General features: G+C 42.7%; 1 protein-coding gene across 1 annotated transcript in view; it reads right to left on the bottom strand.

Annotated features, from left to right (window-relative positions):
* npr2 (natriuretic peptide receptor 2) overlaps positions 1–21,785 on the bottom strand; it is a 159,475-nt gene that overhangs the window by 69,292 nt on the left and 68,398 nt on the right. Inside the window, exons 7-11 of the mRNA XM_048527762.2 lie at positions 21,001–21,085; positions 20,596–20,716; positions 11,211–11,285; positions 4,743–4,820; positions 4,544–4,648 (exon numbers count right to left, since the gene is read on the bottom strand). Coding sequence (XP_048383719.1) covers positions 4,544–4,648; positions 4,743–4,820; positions 11,211–11,285; positions 20,596–20,716; positions 21,001–21,085 — 464 coding nt within the window. The remainder of the gene's footprint in view (positions 1–4,543; positions 4,649–4,742; positions 4,821–11,210; positions 11,286–20,595; positions 20,717–21,000; positions 21,086–21,785) is intronic.

The following is a 21,785-nucleotide window of genomic DNA, read 5'->3' as shown; positions in this document are numbered from 1 at the left end:
GACTTCAGCTGGAATATTGTGATCAGTTTTGGGTCCCTTATCTAAGGAAAGGTAAACTGGCTTTGGAAGCAATCCAGAGAAGTTTCATTCAACTCATACCAGATATGGAGAGGCTGTCTTATAAAGAGAATTTGAGAAGTTTTAGACCTGTATTCATTGGAATTTATGTGAATTAGTTGTGACATTACTGAGACAAGCAAGATGGTTGGGGGACTTGACAGTGTAGATGGAGGAAGGTTGTTTCCCCTTGTGGGAGAGTCTAGGATCAGTGGGCATAGTCTCAGAGAAAGGGTTTCCACATTTAAGACAGACGAGTAGAGATTTCTTCTCTCAGAGAATATTGAATCTGTGCAACTCTTTACAGCAGAGAGCTGTCGAGGTTGGCTCATAAAGTATAATCAACAAACTGAATTGCTCTGCCATTCGAATATAGGTGATATATTACTCAACTCCATTCTCTATCTTCTCCATATAACTCTTGATTCCCTTATTAATCAAGAACCTGTCTTAAATACACTCAATGACTGGGCCTTTTTCTTTATTCATAGACAACATTCATTGCCCATCCCTAATTGCCCAGACGACAGTTAAGAGTCAACTGCATTGCTGTTGGTCTGCAGTCACATGTAGGCCAGACCAGCTAAGGATGGCAGATTTGCATCCCTAAAAGTGAACCAGGTGGGTTTTTCCAACAATCAATAATAGATTCATGGTTGCCACTAGACTCTTATTTCAAGATATTTTATTGAATTCAAATTCCACCATCTGCTGTGTTGGGATTTGAACCTGGCTCCCCAGCATATTACTTAAATCTCTAGATTAAAAGACCAGCGATAATACCACTAGGTCATTGCCTCCCCTCTGGGCCTCTACAGTCTTCTGTGGCAATGATTCAGCCACAGATTCACCACCCACTGGCTGAAGAAATTCTACCTCATTTCAGTTCTAAAGCATCATTGCTTCACTCTGAGGTTGTGTCCTCATGTCCTCGTCTCTCCTACTAGAGGAAACATCTCTATGTCCACTCGACACAGGTCACTCAATATTCCATACGTTTCAATCAGATCCCCCGATCCTACTAAACTTCACTGGGTACAGACCCAGAGTCCTCATTTACTCCCCACATTGATAAGCCCTTCATTCTTGCCAACCTCTTCTGGACCTTCTCCAAGGCCTGCCTTAGATACAGGGGTCAAAGCTGTTCACTATACTCCAAATGTAGTCTGGCCAGAGACTTACACAGCAGTACATCCTTGCTCTTGTGTTCTATTTTTGAAGTACAATATTCTATGGTGGTTTAAGTGTACCTGAAATGTTGTTAAGGAGTTTGGCACTTCAGCAGTGAAGGAATAGTGGCATATTTCCAAGTTAAAATGGTGTGTGATTTGGAGGAGAACATGGTGGTGTTCCATCCATCTCCTGCCCTTGTTACTTCTGAGCATCTTGTACATTGTACCTTTCTGTTTCGGGTGGCCTCACTTCCTTGCTAATGATCATTTTATGTACGAAGTTTTTTATACATTCTTTGGAACATGGGTATTACTGGCAGAGTGAACACTTGTTACCCATCAGTATTTATCCTTGAAAAGACAGTACTGAGCCACCGTGTCGAGCCGATACAATCTATGTGCTTCATAATGTTTCTTTTTGTAAAGATTTGTCGCACCTTAAAAGGAGTGTTGGCTAGATTACATTAAGATGCCAGATTTCATGATTATGAATAATTGGGTTTGCAGACTTATTAATTATTTTTAAGAGATCTCCCAGTTGCTGTGACTGGATTTGAACTCATGTCACCAGGCTATTGGTCTAGGCATATTCCATCATTCCCAATGATACGGTGATAATTATCAGACGTCAACATGTGTTATTTTAAACTTTTAAGAAAGACATTTGTCAAATATATATTTCAAGAGTCTTATTCTTCTTCAAAGAGGAGGATAGCATCAGTGGAAATTAGAGCCTGATCAGATCAAATAAACAATATAAAACATTTTTAAAAAAATCTTCCACCTTCAAGTTAAACTGAATGCATAGTATGGTGATACTCTAGCTAAACAAAGAAGGATTAGAATTGTTTACTGTTGTAGTACATCTCTGAGTTTACATGCAAGTGTGCAGTCACAAGGGCTCCCTGCGCCTGGAGAAAACTGCTAACTCGGCAAAGCCACATGTATGATCTACTGGCTATGCTTTCCTCTTTATCTACACTGGATGCAATAATAGATAGTAAGATGTTAGAGACTTTGCCTGTTTCATTCTGGAAAGAGGCCAACGCAAAACTTCCTTTGTTAAAGATGATAGGTTAAATGTTACTTACGTTAATTCCAGACATATATATTTTTACTCAGCGATATATTTTCACTCCCACATCACAAACTCCAATGCAGATTACTTGTTCTCTCATTATACACACCGAGCCAAATGCTCAACCAATTATCTCTGAATTAATATCTAACCAATACCTATTTCCTCATTCCATTTGGACTAAATGATAGGGATCCCTGCCAGACTATACTAGATGTCAATGTTCTTGTCCACAGTCACATTCAGAATCACTTTTAGAGTCACTGACAATTCATTCTTTACTGCACTCTAAAGTCACTTGACTATCTGCAACCAGTGGCAGGTTTCAATAAACACCTCCAGGCACATTCCCATAGGCTGGGAATTTGCATTGCCTTGAGAAGTGGACTGGCAGTTTGGTAAGTGTCTGGCATTCATAAAATCTAGTGAGGGCTTCCAAAAGTGGCCATGGTGGAGTTTACATTGAGTGGGGCCACCAACCCCTGAGGAGAACTGAGACACTTTACTTTCTGAACACACTGGGTGGATAGGGGCTCCTGGTACAATTTCTTCTTCTACTCTTCTTTCCTGTTTGTCATCTCTGTTTAATGTCCCTGTCATACCGCTGGACGTAGGCTAGAAATGATGGGGCATGTGAAGCCTGATGTCGGAAACAAGATTTTAGTACATGTCCCACTATTTGCTGTCAATCACATCACCCATATGTTACAGTACAGATCACCAAATATTCTACTAACTCATTAATGATTAATTGATGTCAACCAAGAACTGAACCAAATTCATTGATGATTCATCGAAACAATATGGTGGAAAAGAGTGCTGTATGATTGACTGTCCCTCTATGCAAAGTTAACAGTGGATGTTAACTGGAACATTAAGATCAATGCACTGCTGGATTCAATCAGCACACTCACTGACTGATATTACACACTGCATACTTTCTGGCCTAAGGTTCCTGCATATGTATGGTCTGCCTAGACAAAATAACAGATATTTGTTTGTATGGCACACTCAACTTTGGACATAACACACCACCTGAAATGTCAAGATGTGATCTGATGCAAATTGACTTCACACTCACAGCATTTGGAAAGTTCTTCCAAATAAAATTGTTCAGAAATTTCATTGCGTACTTCTGGAGCAGATGAGAACAGAACTCAGGCCTCACAGGTTACAACACTGCACCACAATAGTATTTCAAGCTTTTGCAGTTTGGGCTCCACTACCATGGGGCATTTATAATCATTTTTTGCTTCTCAAGCATAATAATGGGCTATGTTTCATTGGTTAGCAACTAACATTTGTGATCAAGCGTCATTGATGAAATGTTAACTCTGCTTTCTCTCCACAGATGCTGCCAATTCCTGTTGACTTTCTCTAGGAATTTCTGATTTTACTTCAGATTTCCAGTGTCCTCATTTCTTGGCTTTATTATTAATAAATAATTATTTATCTTGATAAAATAACTGAGTTTTCCCAACAGAAATTAATATTGAAAATGTAATTTCTTGAAACTGGCTGCCTGATGCTCTCTGATGAACATACTTTCAGCAGCTTCCGGAAGGACCACCCAAATGGATATGACAGTCAAGAAGGCACACCAACAGGTCTTCTTCCTCAGGAAGCTAAGGAAATTTGGCATGTCCATAAGGACCATCACCAATCTTTACAGATGCACCATAGAAAGCATTCTATCTGAATGAATCATGGCATGAATTATGGTAACGGCTCCGCTCACGATCATGAGAAACTACAGAAAGTTGTGAACACAGCCCAGTCCATCATGGAAGCCAACCTTACATCCATTGACTCCATCACACTTCTCCTTGCCACAGAAAGGCTGCTAACATCATCAAAGACTCCTCTCACCCTGGTTATAATCTCTCCAACCTCTTCCATCAGGCAGAAGATACAAAGGCTTAAACACACATACCAACAGGTTCAAGAAAAGCTTCTTCCCCACTGTTATTAGACTTCTGAATGGACATCTCAATTTTCAAATCTAATGTTGATTTTGCGTTTTGAGCACCTACTTTAGCCATAACTTTATATTCCTCGCTCTGTTCAATCACCCTTTGCTTTGCTTGTTATAATCTGCCTGTTACGCATGCAAAACAGAACTTTTCACTGTACTTAGGCACATGTGACAATAATAACTCAAATCAAATGACAAATACTCCAACCAGAGATTACCATGGGTTCAATTTTCATTTCCTATTTGTGACATAAATCCTACCTGAAGACTTCCTCTAGGGCAATATTCGGTCACAATGCAGATGTTGGGTGGATCAATGCAGGCTCCAATGAACCTTGTCAAATGATTAAACTGCACATCCCGCATCTGCAACAGAGACAAAAACTGGGTACACTTGTGATCAGGCCGACAAAGCACTGCTAAGTTTGTCCATGTTGTCAACAGGAAAAGACACACTTACGTATTTTAGTTCAAACAGCACTTGCCTGGTGAGCTCAATCCTTTTCTTATTTGTATGTTTGATTGCAACTAAATTACCCTGAAAATAAGCAATTAATGTTTTAAATAAACAAATAAATGAAGAATATTGTGACAAAGAGAACAAACAATGTTCAGTGTGTTCTAAAAGCAGTTTTGAAAGCTATGAAATTGTCAAAAATAAGTGTACTAGTCCATAGAAGTAACATAAAAATAATTTTAAAAAGCTATTTTACAGCTTTTAGTTTAAAATTGCACTTATAATTATCTGCTACCACCACATCAGTATTAAGCCTGAACTTTATTTCATGAATCTTAAACTACCACAAAAAATATAATTAGCAAGTGAGAATTAGGTTCACAAGTTGTTATTCTTGAGAAACAATGGAACTTTTCAAAGTATTACATGGTTTCAGGTTATTTTGTTCAACTGGTCAATGCTGGCTTTACACTCCACATGAGGTCCCCTCATCTAATGAATTTTTCCAATCCTGATCCCAGTGGGTAACTACTGCTGCAAGTAAACAATGCCAGTATTTGAAGGGCATTACACCAGGAACTGCAATAATACAATGAATCCTGTCACTGGCTTTTTTTAAATTTTCAACTGAGTTTGTGAGACGGCAAAGAGCAAAGGGAAATATTAAAATAGGGAAAACAGAATGTGTGAAACTCGGAAACTGCATTTTTCGAGCTAGTTCTATTACTGTTTCAACAATTGCAGTTTGTACAGCTGCTTTTGGAATATACACAAAAGAAAACAAACTACTTAGCAATATCACAGCCAATTTAAAAAAAAATTTGTTCATTGGGTTAGAGTCTGCCAGCAGTTATTATCCATTCCTCATTGCCCTTGAGAAGTTGGCGGTATGTTGCTTTTTTGAACTATTGCAGTCCTTGGAGTGTTAGGAAACTCCCAGTGCTGCTAGGGAGGTAATTCCAGGATTTTGACCCAGCAACGGTGAAGAAGTGGTGATGTAGTTACAAGTTAGGATGGTGAGTGGCTTGGAGGGGAACTGGCCAGCTGTTGGTGTTCCCAAGTATCTGTTGCCCTTTTCCTTCTAGGTAGTAGAGGCTATGGGTTTGGAAAGTGCTGTAGGAGGAACTTAGGTGAATTGCTGCAATACATCTTGTCGATGGTATGCTGTCACATAATGGTGAATGGCAAGAATGTTGAAGGCAATGTATGAGCAACTAACAAACCAGGCATGTTTTCTTTCAGAGGGAGATGGTAGGAACTGCAGATGCTGGAGAATCTAAGATAACACGGTGTGAAGCTGGATGAACATAGCAGGCCAAGCAGCATCAGAGGTGCAGGAACACTGACGTTTCGGACCTCGACCCTTCTTCAGAAATGTGTTCATTCAGCTCTACACCTTGTTATCTCATTTTTTTCAGGCAGTTGGAAAGTTACTTCTGACTGTGCTTCAGACACTGAGGACACAGGAGGTGAATTGCTCACTGCAGAATGTCTCACTCACCTCTGACTTGCTATAGTAGCTACAGTATTGAAATGGCTACTTCTGTTCAGTTTTTGGTCAATGGTAACTCCAAGGATGTCGATAGTGGGTAATTCGATGATGATAAAGCCTTTGAATGTCAAAGGCTGATGGTTGGTTTCTCGCTTGGAGATTGTCATTGTCTGGTATTTGTGTGGCATAAATGTCACTTACCACATATAATCTCAAGCCTGGATATTGTCCAGGTCTTGCTGTGTATGCACACACCTGAAATTGTGAACAATGTTGAACATTGTACAACCATTAGTGAACTTCGCTACCTCTGACCTTAGGATAGAGACAGAATCATTGATGAAACAGCTGAAGTTATTTGGGCCGAGGATACTACCCTGTGGAACTCCTGCAGAGTTGTCCTGAAGTTGATTTACCTCTAACATCCACAACCATCTTCCTATATGCCAGGTATGACACCAGCTAGCAGAGAGTTTTTACACTGGCTTCCATTGATTCCAGTTTTGCTCAGGGTCCTTGATGCTACACTTGATCTTGAAGTCAAGGGCAGTCTCTCACCTCACCTCCAGGATTCAGCCCCTTTGTACATCTTTGGAGTAAGTTTTTAATGAGGTCAATAGCTGAGTGGCCCTGGCAGAACCCAAACTAAGTGTCAATGTGCATCTTGTTGCTAAGCATGTGCTCCTTAATGGCGCTGTTGATAATCCCCTCCACCACATAACAACTGATCGAGGGTAGACTGATGGAGCAGTAATTGGCAGGGTTGAATATATATTGAATATATATATTGAGGGCATTTTGAGCAATGTTCTACATGTCCAGATAGATCCCAGTCGTACACATGTGTTGGACCACTTTGGCTTGGGAACCAACTATTCCGGAGCATAACACAGTGTGGATCTGGAGGAACACAGCAGGCCAGCATCAGAGAAGCAGGAAAGCTGACCTTTCGGGTTGGGACACTTCTTCAGAAATGGGGGAGGGAGAAGGGGTCTGAAATAAATACAGGAAGGGTGTCAGGCTGGAGAAGGTAGGTGGGATGGTGCAGGTAGGCAGTAATGGAAATAAGTCACTGAGATGGGAGGAGCTGATAGATGGGGGAGAAGTGTTTGCACATGTTAAAGGCAGAGGTAGATAGATCCCTGCACAGTAAGGGAATTAAAGGATATCACAGCTAGATGGAAATGTGGGATACTCCAATCTGCGACCATCTTACTGAATGGCGTTGGCCTATTCCTCCTCCTAATTTGTTTGTTTGTACTTTGTCAGAATATCAATAAGGTTCATATCCTTTGCAGTATTCAGTGCCTTGAGTACTTTTTAAATATGGGATGGATGAAACAAATTGGCTAGAACACCGAGAATTCAAGAGAAGATTAAGATGTGCCATTCACTTCTGGCTGAAATTCAATACTTCAGATAGCAAACCATCAAGGTTCCCATTTGATTACTGGATTACCCCACATGTGACTACAGGGGTAGCTCCAGCAGAGTTGCTAATGGGCAGAAGACTCCACACCAGGTAAAATCTGACCTTCCTGGACCTTGGAGGGAGGGTGAAAGGGCATGAGGAATGTCAATGCCAGGCACAAGACTCCACTATGCACAAGACACAGTTTACTTCAGGGGACAAAGTTTGGTGCAGGAACCACAGGCATGTGCCTGCATGGGTAAGAGGCACTGTCAACGTGAGGTCAGATTCAGTGGCGTGTAAAGTTTGCGTAAATGCAATGGTCCCGAACAAATACGTGGACCATACGAAAGCTGCAAACTGTGCAAGAGCCAAATGTGCCTTGCTCCTTGGCTGCCTTTATCACTGTTCCAGAACCCACATGCTCTCCCTATCCATCAAGCTTTGAAGATACCTCGGAATCTGAGATGGTCACTGCAGACCTCGCCGCCTGGATGCCTTTACTACCTGAAGAGGAGAATGAATTTCGTCTGAGAAGCTCTGGGCACAAGAGGTGAGCTACTGTGCATTGCATGCAGCCCGTATCAGTGCCAGAGTTGGAGGAATCTGACCTGGTCCCGAGAGGAGCTACCAAAAAAAAACACCAGCCTATATCGAGGGTAGACTGATGGAGCAGTAATTGGCAGGATTTTGTTTATCTTTTTTATATTGAGGGCATTTTGAGCATACTCAGAGGGGGAGGGAATGTAGTGATTGTAATGAGGTCAGCTAGGTGGGCTTCATAGAATATGACATCCCTGATTGGGGCTGTTAACCTGGCTCAAACAAGGAACCCTGGTTGACAAATATAAGCAGGAGTGTCAGAGGTTCTGTTCACTCTGAGAACTAACTGTGAGGGAGCTGCATCAGCATCAAAGACTTTCCACATGTAAATAAAAGGTGATTTGTTGAAGCGATTCCGACCTCTGTGGAGTTATTTCAGTTTCTATTCAACTATAGTTGTTTGAAAAATAAAGCTGACATTAAATTCTTGATTTAAAATTTTAAATACCTAATGTTAAATCAGATTTTAAATAATGGATATTTCAGGGACACTTCTAACATTTAAAATAAAACTACAAGTGTTTTTTTAAGAAAGGAAAATGAGGAGATTTGTATTAAGTACTGAATGAGTATTTTCATCTCTTAGTCTATTTGGTTAAAATTTTAAAAGTAGCTGTGTATGTTCTTGACAGAATAATTTCTTTTAGAAACAAATCCATTTCTAAGCACCTGAATATAGCAGAACCAAGGATACTCAATTATCCACATTCCTGTTCCTTGTCACAGAAATTATTCATCAGATTTTTATTCAAGGTAAAACCATGCATATGACATCACTTAATGGTGCACTTCCTACTTTCACTTTGTACACATCTTCTTTCCCTTCATGAATAAAATTACCTCATGTTCCTTTTACATTTTGAATTGTACCAGTAATCATTCATTTAACTGGTGTGCTTTCATATCATGAGAGTAAGATCAAAATTAAAGGTCTTTACATTATTCATCAGCCTGACTTGTTGTGACAGGTAGTAGAGCTTCCGCTGTGCTTGAAAAGCCTCACTGAAAGTAATATTTGAATGACAAGAGGGCTTAACGTTCACTCTTTCAGGCACTGATGATTTCTTTTGCGCGAATGTGACACAAATGCATTTATTTACAGTTTTGCTCCATCTTGCAACAATGTTTCAAATGCTTTTACCTGTATCCTATAAGGTTGTGCAGAGGCAATGTTGTTAGATCACAAACATGTGATGACACGGAACGCAGTTATGGTCAATTCTTGACCTGTTTGGCTTTGGCCTCAATGTCACTCGTGACATTATGTGGCCTTTAGCTGGTCTCTGCCTTAAACTTCCTATGGTTAAAACTAGGGTAATGAATGTACTGCATTAATCAACATTTTCATTTTTAAAAAAATTGAGGATAGCAAGGGCACGTTATTTACTCTGGGTGGGGATGAATTTCAACATCTATCACCAAGAGTGGCTCTGCAGCAGTACTACAGATTGAGTTGGTCAGATCCAAAAGGACATCGCTGATAGACTGGGTCTGTGGCAGTTGGTGAAGGAACCAACAAGAGGAAAAAACATACTTGACCTCATTCCCACCAATCTGCCGGCTGCAGTGAATCAGTGGTTGGCACTGCTGCCTCACAGCGCCAGTGACCCAGGTTTGATTCCAACCTCGGGCAACTGTCTGTGTGGAGTTTGCATATTCTCCTCGTGCCTGCATGGATTCTTCCAGGTGTTCTGGTTTCCTCCCACAATCCAAAGATGTGCAGGGTAGGTAAATTGGCCATGCTAAATTGCCCATAGTGTTCATGGATGTGTAGATTAGGTGGGTTACAGGGTGATGGTTTAGGTGGGATGCACTGAGGCTTAATGTGGAGTTGGTGGATCAAAGGGCCTATTACCACACTGTAGGGATTCTATGAGATGCATCTGTCCATGACAGTATCGGTAAGAGTGACCCTCACACAGTCCTTGTGCAGAGAAAGTCCTGCCTTCACAGTGAAACTACCCTCCATCATGTTGTGTGGCACTATCACCCTGCTAAGTGGGACAGAATTCAAACAGATCCAGCAACTCAAGATTCATCCATGAAGCTCCAGCACAATCTGTAAACACATGGTATGTCATATCCCCCAATCAACCATTACCATTAAAGCCAGCGGATCAACCCTGGTTCAATGGTGAGTGCAATCCCACAATCAATGGATCAGATCTAAGCTCTGCAGTCCTGGCAACATCCAGTTGTGATTGGTGGTGAATAATTAAAAATTACTCACTGGAGAATGAGGCTTCACAAATATTCCCATCCTCAATGATGGAAGAGCTGAGCACATTATCCTGAAACTACAAAGCAGGTTGTCTGGTCTCCCTGTCATCTGCACGCTTGTGCTTAACCAGGCTTCCAGTTACTAGTAACTAGTGTGATCCTTTATACAGCTGAAGTGTTGCACTAACTTTAGCAGGAAGAATGAATCAGCCCCGCACTGTACCAACATAAAACATTGATTTGCATTTGTAATGGGAAAAGGATTCCTTTATGATGTCACAGAGATAATTACAGTGAGAAGGAAGATAATATTGACATTCCAATCCTTCCCCAGATGGTTCTAGGTGTAGGAAAAAATAAAGCTGGCAGTGGATATCTAGTTTAATACTGTTAGATTAATCACACAATGAAACAATTTCCTTCCTGGATCATGTTTACAGAGATAGTTTATAGTTTTGTCTTTGGCCATATTTGGCATTCTTCTGTGACAAACCCTGTATAGGAAGGTCCTGACCAATGGCTGCCCTAGGGATTTCAGAGCACAAAAGCAATCTGAAGAATATGTTTCACTCTAAACTGGAAGTGGGAGTGGATTTGTTGTTTCTCGCAACTGTGGATTTTTTGTGGCCAGTTGATGCATTATTGCAAATCTTGTTTCATTTCCCTCCCACACTTGTTCATTTGAAAGTCTGATATCATGCTGAAATGCAAACAGACATTCTGAAGACAGAATTAAGATTAGTACCTTAAAGTAGCCGGTCTTTGCAAAAAGCTGGTATTTCCCTTGCGTTGTCAGTAATGAGCAATAACTGGATCCCCGCTAACGATAAAACAAACATGAAAATGCAAGACATGTTATTTATAGAGCATATCCACTGAGCAAACTTACCCTCACAGTAAAGAAATAAAGCAGCAAACTTCTTTTTCAATGTACAGCTTTAAAACTGATATAAAGGAATAATCATCCATCTTTCATCCACCATCAAGGAGAAAGATAAACAAAAGTCATGTGTCATTCAATTTAAATGATCGAAAATCAAGCACAGATTTACCTGATTTCACAAAATGTGCTACCAGTCAGCTTTGCAAAGGCACAATTCTACCCTTTAACAATTTGCTGTCTGATTATAAAATATCACTGATATATTTATCTAAGATTGAGCAACCTTCATCCCTCATTCAAGTTTGCAGTCCTAAGGGAGTCTACAAAAGAAAGATACAGTGAAACTACAAAATTCTTCTGTACAGTAGGATGAACAGAATGTCAAAGTATTGTGGTAACGGTTTATATTATTTATTTTTGGGAATTTGGGGTACCCATAAATGGGTTTTTCACCTAGAAGCATGGCATTCCAACCAGAACTCCATCAACAAACACATTGATTTGGAGCCAATCTACCATCCCCTGAGAAAAAGAACAGGAAATGTCATCACCAACACAGGAAATGACATCACCAACCCAAGGAAACCTAGCCAGATAAATAGAAAGCGGGACATAACACCAGCGCTTTGTTGGAGGCTCACTGATGATGTAACGTCTGAAAACGAACCTTCCAGCTCAGCGAGCAAACTCACATCCAGGGATTTTCATTTTCTGCTCTCTGAAGGTGACCTTTTTTAACAGACAGACTTTTTTTGGGGGGGGGGTGTTCATGGAAATTGTAAGAAAAGCATTACACAGCTGTTATGGATAATCTAGAGCAAATGTTCCCACTCACAAATTGATGGCAAAACTGTGGGGATAGTTTTAAAGTAAAAGAAGAGGTCCAGGTTTGGAATTCACTGGAAGTGTGGTGGAGGCAGGTTCTTTTGAGATATTTAAGAGAGTATTCAATGATTATTGGAGCAGGAAAACGTGCAGGGTAATGAGGATAAGGCTGGAGTTTGACAATAAATGTTCAGAAAGCCACTGTAGGCATGCTGGCTTGAATGGCCTGCATGTATCAAATATAAACCTGATGGGCTGAATGGCCTTTACCTCCACTGTAGGGATTCAATGATTCTCTGATCTGCTACTTAATAGCTTCAGAGTAATTGAAGTTAAAGAAATATCAATGAGTTAATCATGTTGTATGACTTGGGAAGAGATGTTATTGGAAAGAATCACATTCAGTGAAAATGCTAAAAAGTTGTTGAAACTTGCAACTTCTCAGTGAATTAGAGATTGAAGGTAGGACTGATACTTCACTGAGATTGAGTGTCAGTAAATGATATTGCTAGGAAAATGGTTGGACTTTGCTTTTTGCTACGTTGGTATGTGTTTGTGTGTGCTTGTATTTGTGTATGTTTGTGTTTGCACATGTATTTTGTGAGTGTGTGCTTGTGTGCATTTGTCCATGTATGTTTTTGTGTGCATGACTATGCCTGTGTTTGCTTTTATGCATGTGTATTTGTATGTGCTTACACGAATGTTTTGTGTGAGACTGCATGTATTTTTGTTTGAGTGTGTGTGCTTAAGCATGTGTTTGCTTTGTGTTCGTGTGTGTTTTTGTGTTAGTAAATATGCATATGTGCATGTGTTTGTGCTTGCGTATCTATGCATATCTGGTTGCACATGTTTGCAAGATAACAAAGTGTGAAGCTGGATGAACGCAGCAGGCCAAACAGCATCTTAGGAGCACAAAAGCTGACATTTTGGGCCTAGACCCTTTATTAGAAAAGGGGGATGGGGAGAGGATTTGAAACAAATAGGGGGAGCAGGGAGGTGGACAGAAGGTGGATAGAGGAGAAGATAGGTGGGGAGGAGAGAATGGGTGGGGAGGTAGGGAGGGGAAAGGTCGGTTCAGGGATGACGAACAGGTCAAGGGGGCCGGATGAGTTTAGTAGGTAGGAAATGGAGGTGCAACTTGAGGTGGGAGCAGGGGATAGGTGAGAGGAAGAACAGGTTAGGGAGGCGGGGACGAGCTGGGCTAGTTTTGGGATGCAGTAGGGGGAGAGGAGATTTTGAAGCTGGTGAAATTCACATTGACACCATTGGGCTGCAGGGTTCCCAAGAGGAATGAGCTGCTGTTCCTGCAACCTACGAGTGGCATCGGTGTGGCACTGCAGGAGGCCGAGGATGGACGTGTCGTCTAAGGAATGGGAGGGGGAGTTGAAATAGTTAGCGGGGGGGGGTGTAGCTGTTTTTTGCAAACCGAGTGTAGGTGTTCTGCAAAGCGGTCCCCAAGCCTCCGCTTGGTTTCCCTAATGTAGAGGATGCCACACCGGGTACAGAGGATGCAGTATACCAGGTTGGCGGATGTGCAGGTGAGTATCTCCTTGATGTGGAAATTCATCTTGGAGCCTGGGATGGGGGAGAGGGAGGAGGTGTGGGGGTAGGTGTAGCACTTCATGTGGTTGCAGGGTAAAGTGCCGGGTGTGGTGGGGATGGAGGGGAGTGTGGAGCGGACAAGGGAGTCGCGGAGAGAGTGGTCCCTCCCGAAAGCAGACAAGGGTGGGGTTGGAAAAATGTCTTTAGTGGTGGGTTTGGATTGTAGATGGCAGGAGTATCAGAGGATGATGCGTTGTATCCGGAGGTTGGTGGGGTGGTGTGTGAGGATGAGGGGGATTCTCTTTCGGCGGTTATTGCGGGGGCGGGGTGTGAGTGATGAGTTATGGGAAATGCGGGAGACACAATCGAGGGCGTTCTAGACCACTTCGGCGGGGGGGTGAAGTTGCGGTCCTTGAAGAATGAGGACATCTGGGATGTATGGGAGTGGAATGCCTCATCCTGGGAGCGGATGTCACGGAGGTGAAGGAATTGGGAATAGGGGATGGAATTGGCGAAGGAATTGGGAATATGGTCGGTTCACAATAAACAAAGAACACCTACGCTCTGTTTGTAATAAACAACTAACCTCCCAGTCACGAACCACTGCAACTCTCCCTCACATTCCTTAGATGGCATGTCCATCCTGGGCCTCCTGCAGGGCCACAATGATGCCACCCGTAGGTTGCAGGAACAGCAACTCATATTCCGCTTGGGAACCCTGCAGCCCAATGGTATCAATGTGGACTTCACCAGCTTCAAAATCTCCCCTTCCCCCACCGCATCCCAAGACCAGCCCAGCTCATCCCTGCCTTCCTAACCTGTTCTTCCTCTCACCTATCCCCTCCTCCCACCTCAAGCCACACCTCCATTTCCTACCTACTAACCTCATCCGGCCCCCTTGACCTGTCCGTCCTCCCCGGACTGACCTATCGCCTCCCTACCTCCTCACCCATACTCTCCTCTCCGCCTATCTTCTCCTCTATCCATCTTCAGTCTGCCTCCTCCGTCTCCCTATTTATTTCAGAATCCTCTCCCCATCCCCCTCTTCTGATGATGTGTCAAGGCCCGAAACGTCAGCTTTTGTGCTCCTAAAATGCTTCTTGGCCTGGGTGTTCATCAGCTCCACACTTTGTTATCTCAGATTCTCCAGCATCTGCAGTTCCCATTATGTCTGAGTACATGTTTGCACATGTTTTGTGTGTGCATGTTTTTGTGTGAGTGAATGTGCATGTGAGTATGGGGCAGAGGGAGTGGTGGGGGGAGGGTGCTTGGAAAGAAAAATTCCCTGCCAGGTTTTCTGAAGGCCTGCTGGGTGAGGAGGAGAGGGATCCCTCATTCAAGAGCAATGATTAAGAGACCTGACATCTGAAAGAGGGCATGTGAATTCTGCTGAGATAATGAGAACTGCAGATGCTGGAGAACCCAAGATAACAAAGTGTGGAGCTGGATGAACACAGCAGGCCAAGCATCATCTTAGGAGCACAAAAGCTGATGTTTCGGGCCTAGAACCCCACCTCTTCCTCCGTTACATTGACTGTATCGGCGCCGCCTCATGCTCCCAAGAGGAGCTCTAACAGTTTATCCACTTCAACACCTTCCACCCCAACCTCAAGTTCACCTGGACCATCTCCAACACATCGTTCCCCTCCCTTGACCTCTCTGTCTCCGTCTCAGGCAACCACCTAGAAACCGATATCTATTTCAAGCCCACCGACTCCCACAGCTATGTAGAATACATATCCTCCCACCCACCTTCCTGCAAAAATTCCATCCCCTATTCCCAATTCCTTCGACTCCGCTGCATCTGCTTCCAGGATGAGGCATTCCACTCCCGTACATCCCAGATGTCCTTGTTCTTCACAACGTCCCCCCTGCAGTGGTTGAGAACACCCTCGACCGTGTTTCCCACATTTCCTGCACCTCATCCTTCACACCCCGTCCCCGCAATAACCACCAACAGAGAATCCCCCTCATCCCTCATCCACACACACCACCCCACCAACCTCCGGATACAACGCATCATCCTCCGATACTTCCGCCATCTACAATCCGACCCCACCACCAAAGACATTTTCCATCCCCACCCTTGTCTGCCTTCAGGAAAGACCACTCTCTCCATGACTCCATTGTCCACTCCACACTCCCCTCCAACCCCACCACACCCAGCACTTTTCCTGCAACCGCAGGAAGAGCTACACTTGCCCCCACGCCTCCTCCCTCACCCTCATCCCAGGCCCTAAGATGACTTTCCACATCAAGCAGATGTTCACCTGCACATCTGCCAATGTGGTATACTGTATCCACTGTACCCGGCATGGCTTCCACTACATTGGGGAAACCAAGCAGAGCCTTGGGGACCGCTTTGCAGAACACCTACGCTCACGTCGCAATAACTGCACCTCCCAGTTGCAAACCATTTCAACACCTCCTCCAATTCCTGAGACAACACGTCCATCCTGGGCCTCCTGCAGTGCCACAATGATGCCATCCGAAGATTGCAGGAACAGCAACTCATATTCCGCTTGGGAACCCTGCAGCCCAATGGTATTAATATGGATTTCACAAGCTTCAAAATCTCCTCTCCCTCCACTGCATCCCAAAACCAGCCTATCTCATCCCCACCTCCCTAACCTGTTCTTCTCTCACCTATCCCCTCCTACCACCTCAAGCCACACCTCCATTTCCTACCTACTAACCTCATCCCACCCCCTTGACCTGTCCGTCCTCCCAGATTGACCTATCCCCCCTCTACCTCCCCACCTATGCTCACCTCTACAGGCTTCATCCCCACCCCTTTAACTTGTCCGTCTCCTCTCCACATATCTTCTCCTCTATCCACCTTCGATCCACTGCCCCCTCTCTTGCTACTTATTTCAGAACCCTCTCCCCATCCCCCCCTTTTCTGATGAAGGGTCTAGGCCCGAAACGTCAGTTTATGTGGATTCTGCTGAGTGCTTTAACTGTTTTGTTTCTGCTGATTCACGCTACCTGTCTTGCCCACATCCCCCATTTTGGAGCCCCCTCCCTGACTACACTCACCTCTGGCCTGGATTCTAAACCGCGGCCCCTGAACTCTTGGGACTCTGGTGAGTGCTTAGCCAACAGCTGTGAATGTGTGGCTATTTCACTGCCTTCCAACAATTTCTGGTCAGCTCTGACTGGCTGACTGGAAAGGACAAATGGAGGTGGAATTTCAGCCTCAAACCCACCCTGTGGTTCTATAATACTGTGGTTCTATAATACAGAGAAAAGAATAGGCCGTTTCGCCCTTCAGCATGATCATGGCAGATCATCTAACTCTGCACCCCATTCCTCCTTTCTCCCCAGATTCTTTGATCCTTTTAGCCCTTGGAATAATATCAAACTCCTTGAAAACATTCAATGTTTTGGCCTCAGCCACTTCCTGCTGCAGAGAATTCCACAGGTGCAACACATTCTGAAAGAGGAAATTTCTCCTTATCTCAGCCCTAAATGGCGTACCCACATCTTACACTGCGACCCCTAGTCTTGTAACTGCAGTATTTGTACAGCTGGTCCAGGGCAGTTTTTGTTCAATGGTAATGACTTGGTTGTTGATTGTTAGGTATTCAATGATGGAAAGTCATTCAACTTCAAGAGGAGAGAATTAGATTTACTCTTGTTGGAGATAGTCCTTATCTGGCACTCGTCTGATGTGAATGTCACTTAAGGTAAGTAAAACTAGGATTTCCTTCCCAGGCTATTTTATGAGCAGCAGTAAAGCAAATTTAAACTGTTTTTATACATTTCATCTACTGGGACCAATACATTAACAACTCATAAGAGTATCATACTTGTATTTTGTTTAAATTCCAGTTTTAGATGATGATTTATTCAAAAGTTATTGGCTCGGTGTCCAGAAAGCTATACGCAGTGTTTTGTCAGCTGTGGGAAGTAGATTATATGCAATTACAGTTTTTTACATTAACGTTATGACAATGCAACAGGAAGAACAGTTTTTTGTCCAATCATGTGTCAAGCATCTGATTTCAGAGCAGATGTAATATGGCCCAGTGCCGAAAACTGCATCTTATTTTGCTTGCCCAACATTGTTTCTTCATGAAGTTGAAAAATCAGGATAAAAATAGAGAGGGAAGTGGGATTAGAAAGACAGTCTCGATTCAAATTAGAAAGGTCACGGGTCTGATTGGGGGAGACTTTAGGTGAAATGAGGGTAGAGATTATGGAAACAAAATAAGTGGGAATTTCTCAGACCCTGAATCATGTGGACCAAGCAGGAGAATTTGGGAGAATGGTGTAAAATGTTGAATGAGATCTTTCTCAAAGTTTTGTAATGATATCTGTTCTGAAATACTGGTTTCATATAGAATTAAGTATAAGAACAAAGAGCAAAGAAAATTACAGCACAGGAACAGGCCCTTTGGCCCTCCAAGCCTGGGCAGATCCAAATCCTCTGACTAAACCTGTCGAGTATTTTCCAAGGAATGTATCCCCCTGCTCCCTGCCCATTCATGTACCTGTCTAGATACATCTTAAATGATGCTATTGTGCCTGCCTCTACCACCTCCGCTGGCAACACGTTCCAGGCACCCACCACCCTCTGCGTAAAGAACTTTCCATGCATATCTCCCTTAAACATTTCCCCTCTCACCTTGAAATCGTGACCCCTAGTAATTGAGTCCCCCACTCTGGGGGAAAAAGTTTCTTGCTATCCATCCTGTCTATACCTCTCATGATTTTATAGACCTCAATCAGATTTCCCCCCCGCCAATCTCCGTCTTTCTCATGTAAATAATCTAGTCTACTCAACCTGTCTTCATAGCTAGCACGCTCCATACCACGCAACATCCTGGTGAACCTCCTCTGCACCCTCTCCAAAGCATCCACATCCTTTTGGTAATGTGGTGACCAGAACTGCCAACTTTTGTACTCAATGCCCCGTCCGATGAATGAAAGCACACCTTATGCCTTCTTGACCACTCTATCGACCTGCGTTGCCACCTTCAGTGTACAATGGACCTGAACACCCAGATTTCTCCGTGCATCAATTTTCCCCAAGGCTTTCCCATTTACCGTATAGTTCCCTGTTGAATTGGATCTTCCAAAACGCATCACCTCGCATTTGCCTGGATTGAACTCCATCTGCCATTTCTCCACCCAACTCTCCAATCTACCTATATTCTGCTGCATTCTCTGACAGTCCCCTTCACTATCTGCTACTCCATCAATAACTAATTAGGTAGGGCACGCTGATATTGACAACTATTTAAGATGCGAGTAGATGTTGAATATGAAAAGCACTATCATAGATCGGAAAAGAGATACAACACAGCAGGCACGGTGATGACGCATGTATGGTATTAATTAAAATTGTGTTCAGCATAGATGAAAAAACAGTCTAAATAATAGTTTAGTCACTAAAGAGGAGGTCTGAGAAGTTACAGCAAAGGAGTACAGGAACCATCCAACTGATAAGAATTCCAAAGGTCCTTATCACATAAATACTCTAAGAAACCAAGTGAAGACAACACTCATAAAGACAGAAAGTGAAACAGCCTTACCACTAAATATTTAACAAAGGATTCTTCTCAGATTCAAAGAATAAGCCACAGATGAAGGAAACATAAAACTTAATGAGAAAAGCTCACAACGTCATAAAGGAATATTCACTGAATAAGAAAGGAACAATACAGCATCACACGAAAATGACAGAAATCCAGACAGATGGGTTCACAAGAGATAACACAGTGTGAAGCTAGATGAACTAAGCTAGAGAAATCAAAATACAATGAAAAGCAAGACACTTGCACTGAAATTTCAGAAGTACGAGGAGCCCTTTGATAGTAGAACATAAAACAGTACAGCACAAGAACAGGCCCTTTGGCCTCCCATGTCTGCATTAACCATGATGCCATTCTAAACTAATTCTATCTGGCTGCACATGTGCCACATCCCTCTACTCTGTGTCTGTTTATGTGCCTGTCTAAATGCCTATTAAACATTACTTTGTCTCCGCTTCTACTACCTCCCCTGACAGTACATTACAGGCACCTACCACTGTCTGTGTAAAAAACATGGAAACAGGAGAAATATTGCTCCTGGATCAAATGAATGCAAGTAACTGGCAGACTGCAGCAGTTCCTTTAATTCTGTTGATGGAGATTCAGGAAAAACCAAGTTGTGTAGGTTTGTGTGTGGAATCATACAGATTATAGGGAACATAAATGAGGGGCCTAAACCAGGGTGTTTCACCCTGACAAGCATAGTATGGTTCCAGGCAAATGTCCTAGATAGTCAGAGGTCACCAACTCCCAATGTGGCAACTGGTGTATTTCCAGGAGACAAATTGCTGGAGAAACTCGGTGGGTCTGGCAGATCCTGTGGGCACAAAACAGGAGGGAACATTTTCAGTTCAGTGGCCCTTCTGCAAAACGTTTTTTTTTGTTTCACATCTCTAGCATCTGCAGTTTTTTTGTTTTACTTTCAGGAGAGGTCATGCCTGGAAGATTTTGCCCAAAACTGGTCCTCACAACCTTTAAAACTACAGATGCACCGGAAACTGATTTCTCCCAAAGTGTACCCTGACATTTCAATCATTGACAGTTCTGACAGCTGATCCATAATCTTGCTGGAATATTCGCAAGAGTGTCACTATGATTTTTGAATTAAGTGTGGGATAGACTTCTGATATCAATTGTAACACCTTAACCCTGTCAACAGGCTTTAGATCTGACCTTTCCCTGGTCCGTACACACCAGGCTGCCCATCATTAAGGGCTGCATGAACAATTTCAGTCCTGACATTCCGAACATTAGTTACTTTCATTTTGTTGGGACAACGAAATTGGGATTCTCCACGATTAAGGCAAAATGACAAAACAAAAAGTCTTCTGAGTACTCACCAGTGATAAGGTAAGTCTGCTACCAGCACTTTTCCGGAATTTATCACTGTTTCCCATTTGGAGTTCTTCCCAGCGGATTCGCCACATCATACTGGCCAGATCCTTCTCCAGCTTCAGTTTCCTAATAAGCACCATTTTAAATACTGGCATGAACATCCTTTACTGAAGCATACACTATCTGTATCTGTTATAAATACATCACTGTGATAGGTAATACCGTTTAGACAAGTAAGATGGTGATATGTAGCATTGTTTATTGTTGAGCATACTTTGCTATTTAAAGAGACAACAATTCTTAATCAGCCTTCATATAAAAACTAATTGCTAAATGTAATCTGTTTTCACCAAAAATCAAAGAAGTCAAATATTTTCAGATTGAAATGAGCAGATCTCGAAATACTGTACCGATAAACCAAAAAGCTGGAGATTCCAAAAATTGCTAGTGTGAGGCCTGTTCCCAATGCAACTATTCCAAGTAGAGAGAAAGTAGCTAAGGAAACAAAAAGAGGAGAATGTTATAAGTGAATTAAATATGGGTTTTTTTTTGTTAGTTTGTTTTATAATAACACTTTCCTGTTAGTCACATATTTTACTTGAAAAACCCTTTAGACAGTTTTGGAGCAGAAAAAGCTACTTTTCCTTTTCGCAAAGATATAATGACTTCAAGATGATGTGAATTCATCTTCTCCTGTTCTAAATTACATAGCGGAGACTACGAAACAATAACCCATTTATCCGGCGCAAATCCAGTACAGGCTTCCCAGTTTCACAGGACAGTTATATCATTGCCAACTTTTGCACAGTGGTTACCCAGTCTCTATCAGAATAAAGATGTTTTGCACTGTCTATTAGGCCTGAATGCATTAACTGAGGATAGATTCCTCTATTATTATCCAACCTCGATTCTGCCCGTTAGAGATTTACTTCGTATCTGTCAAAATGTTAATATCTTAGTTGGGTGGTAGCACTCACTGGTAATTTGGCAGAACCTGCTCATAACTTTGTGCCCATTATAATTAATACATGGAAAATCAGGGATAATGGGAACTGCAGGTGCTGGAGAATCCAAGATAATAAAATGTGAGGCTGGATGAACACAGCAGGCCCAGCAGCATCTCAGGAGCACAAAAGCTGACGTTTCGGGCCTAGACCCTTCATCAGAGAGGGGGATGGGGTGAGGGTTCTGGAAT

This window comes from Stegostoma tigrinum, chromosome 1, assembly GCF_030684315.1.
Source record: "Stegostoma tigrinum isolate sSteTig4 chromosome 1, sSteTig4.hap1, whole genome shotgun sequence".
In the NCBI taxonomy this organism is placed as follows: domain Eukaryota; kingdom Metazoa; phylum Chordata; class Chondrichthyes; order Orectolobiformes; family Stegostomatidae; genus Stegostoma; species Stegostoma tigrinum.
This window is presented reverse-complemented; position numbering and strand designations above follow the sequence as displayed.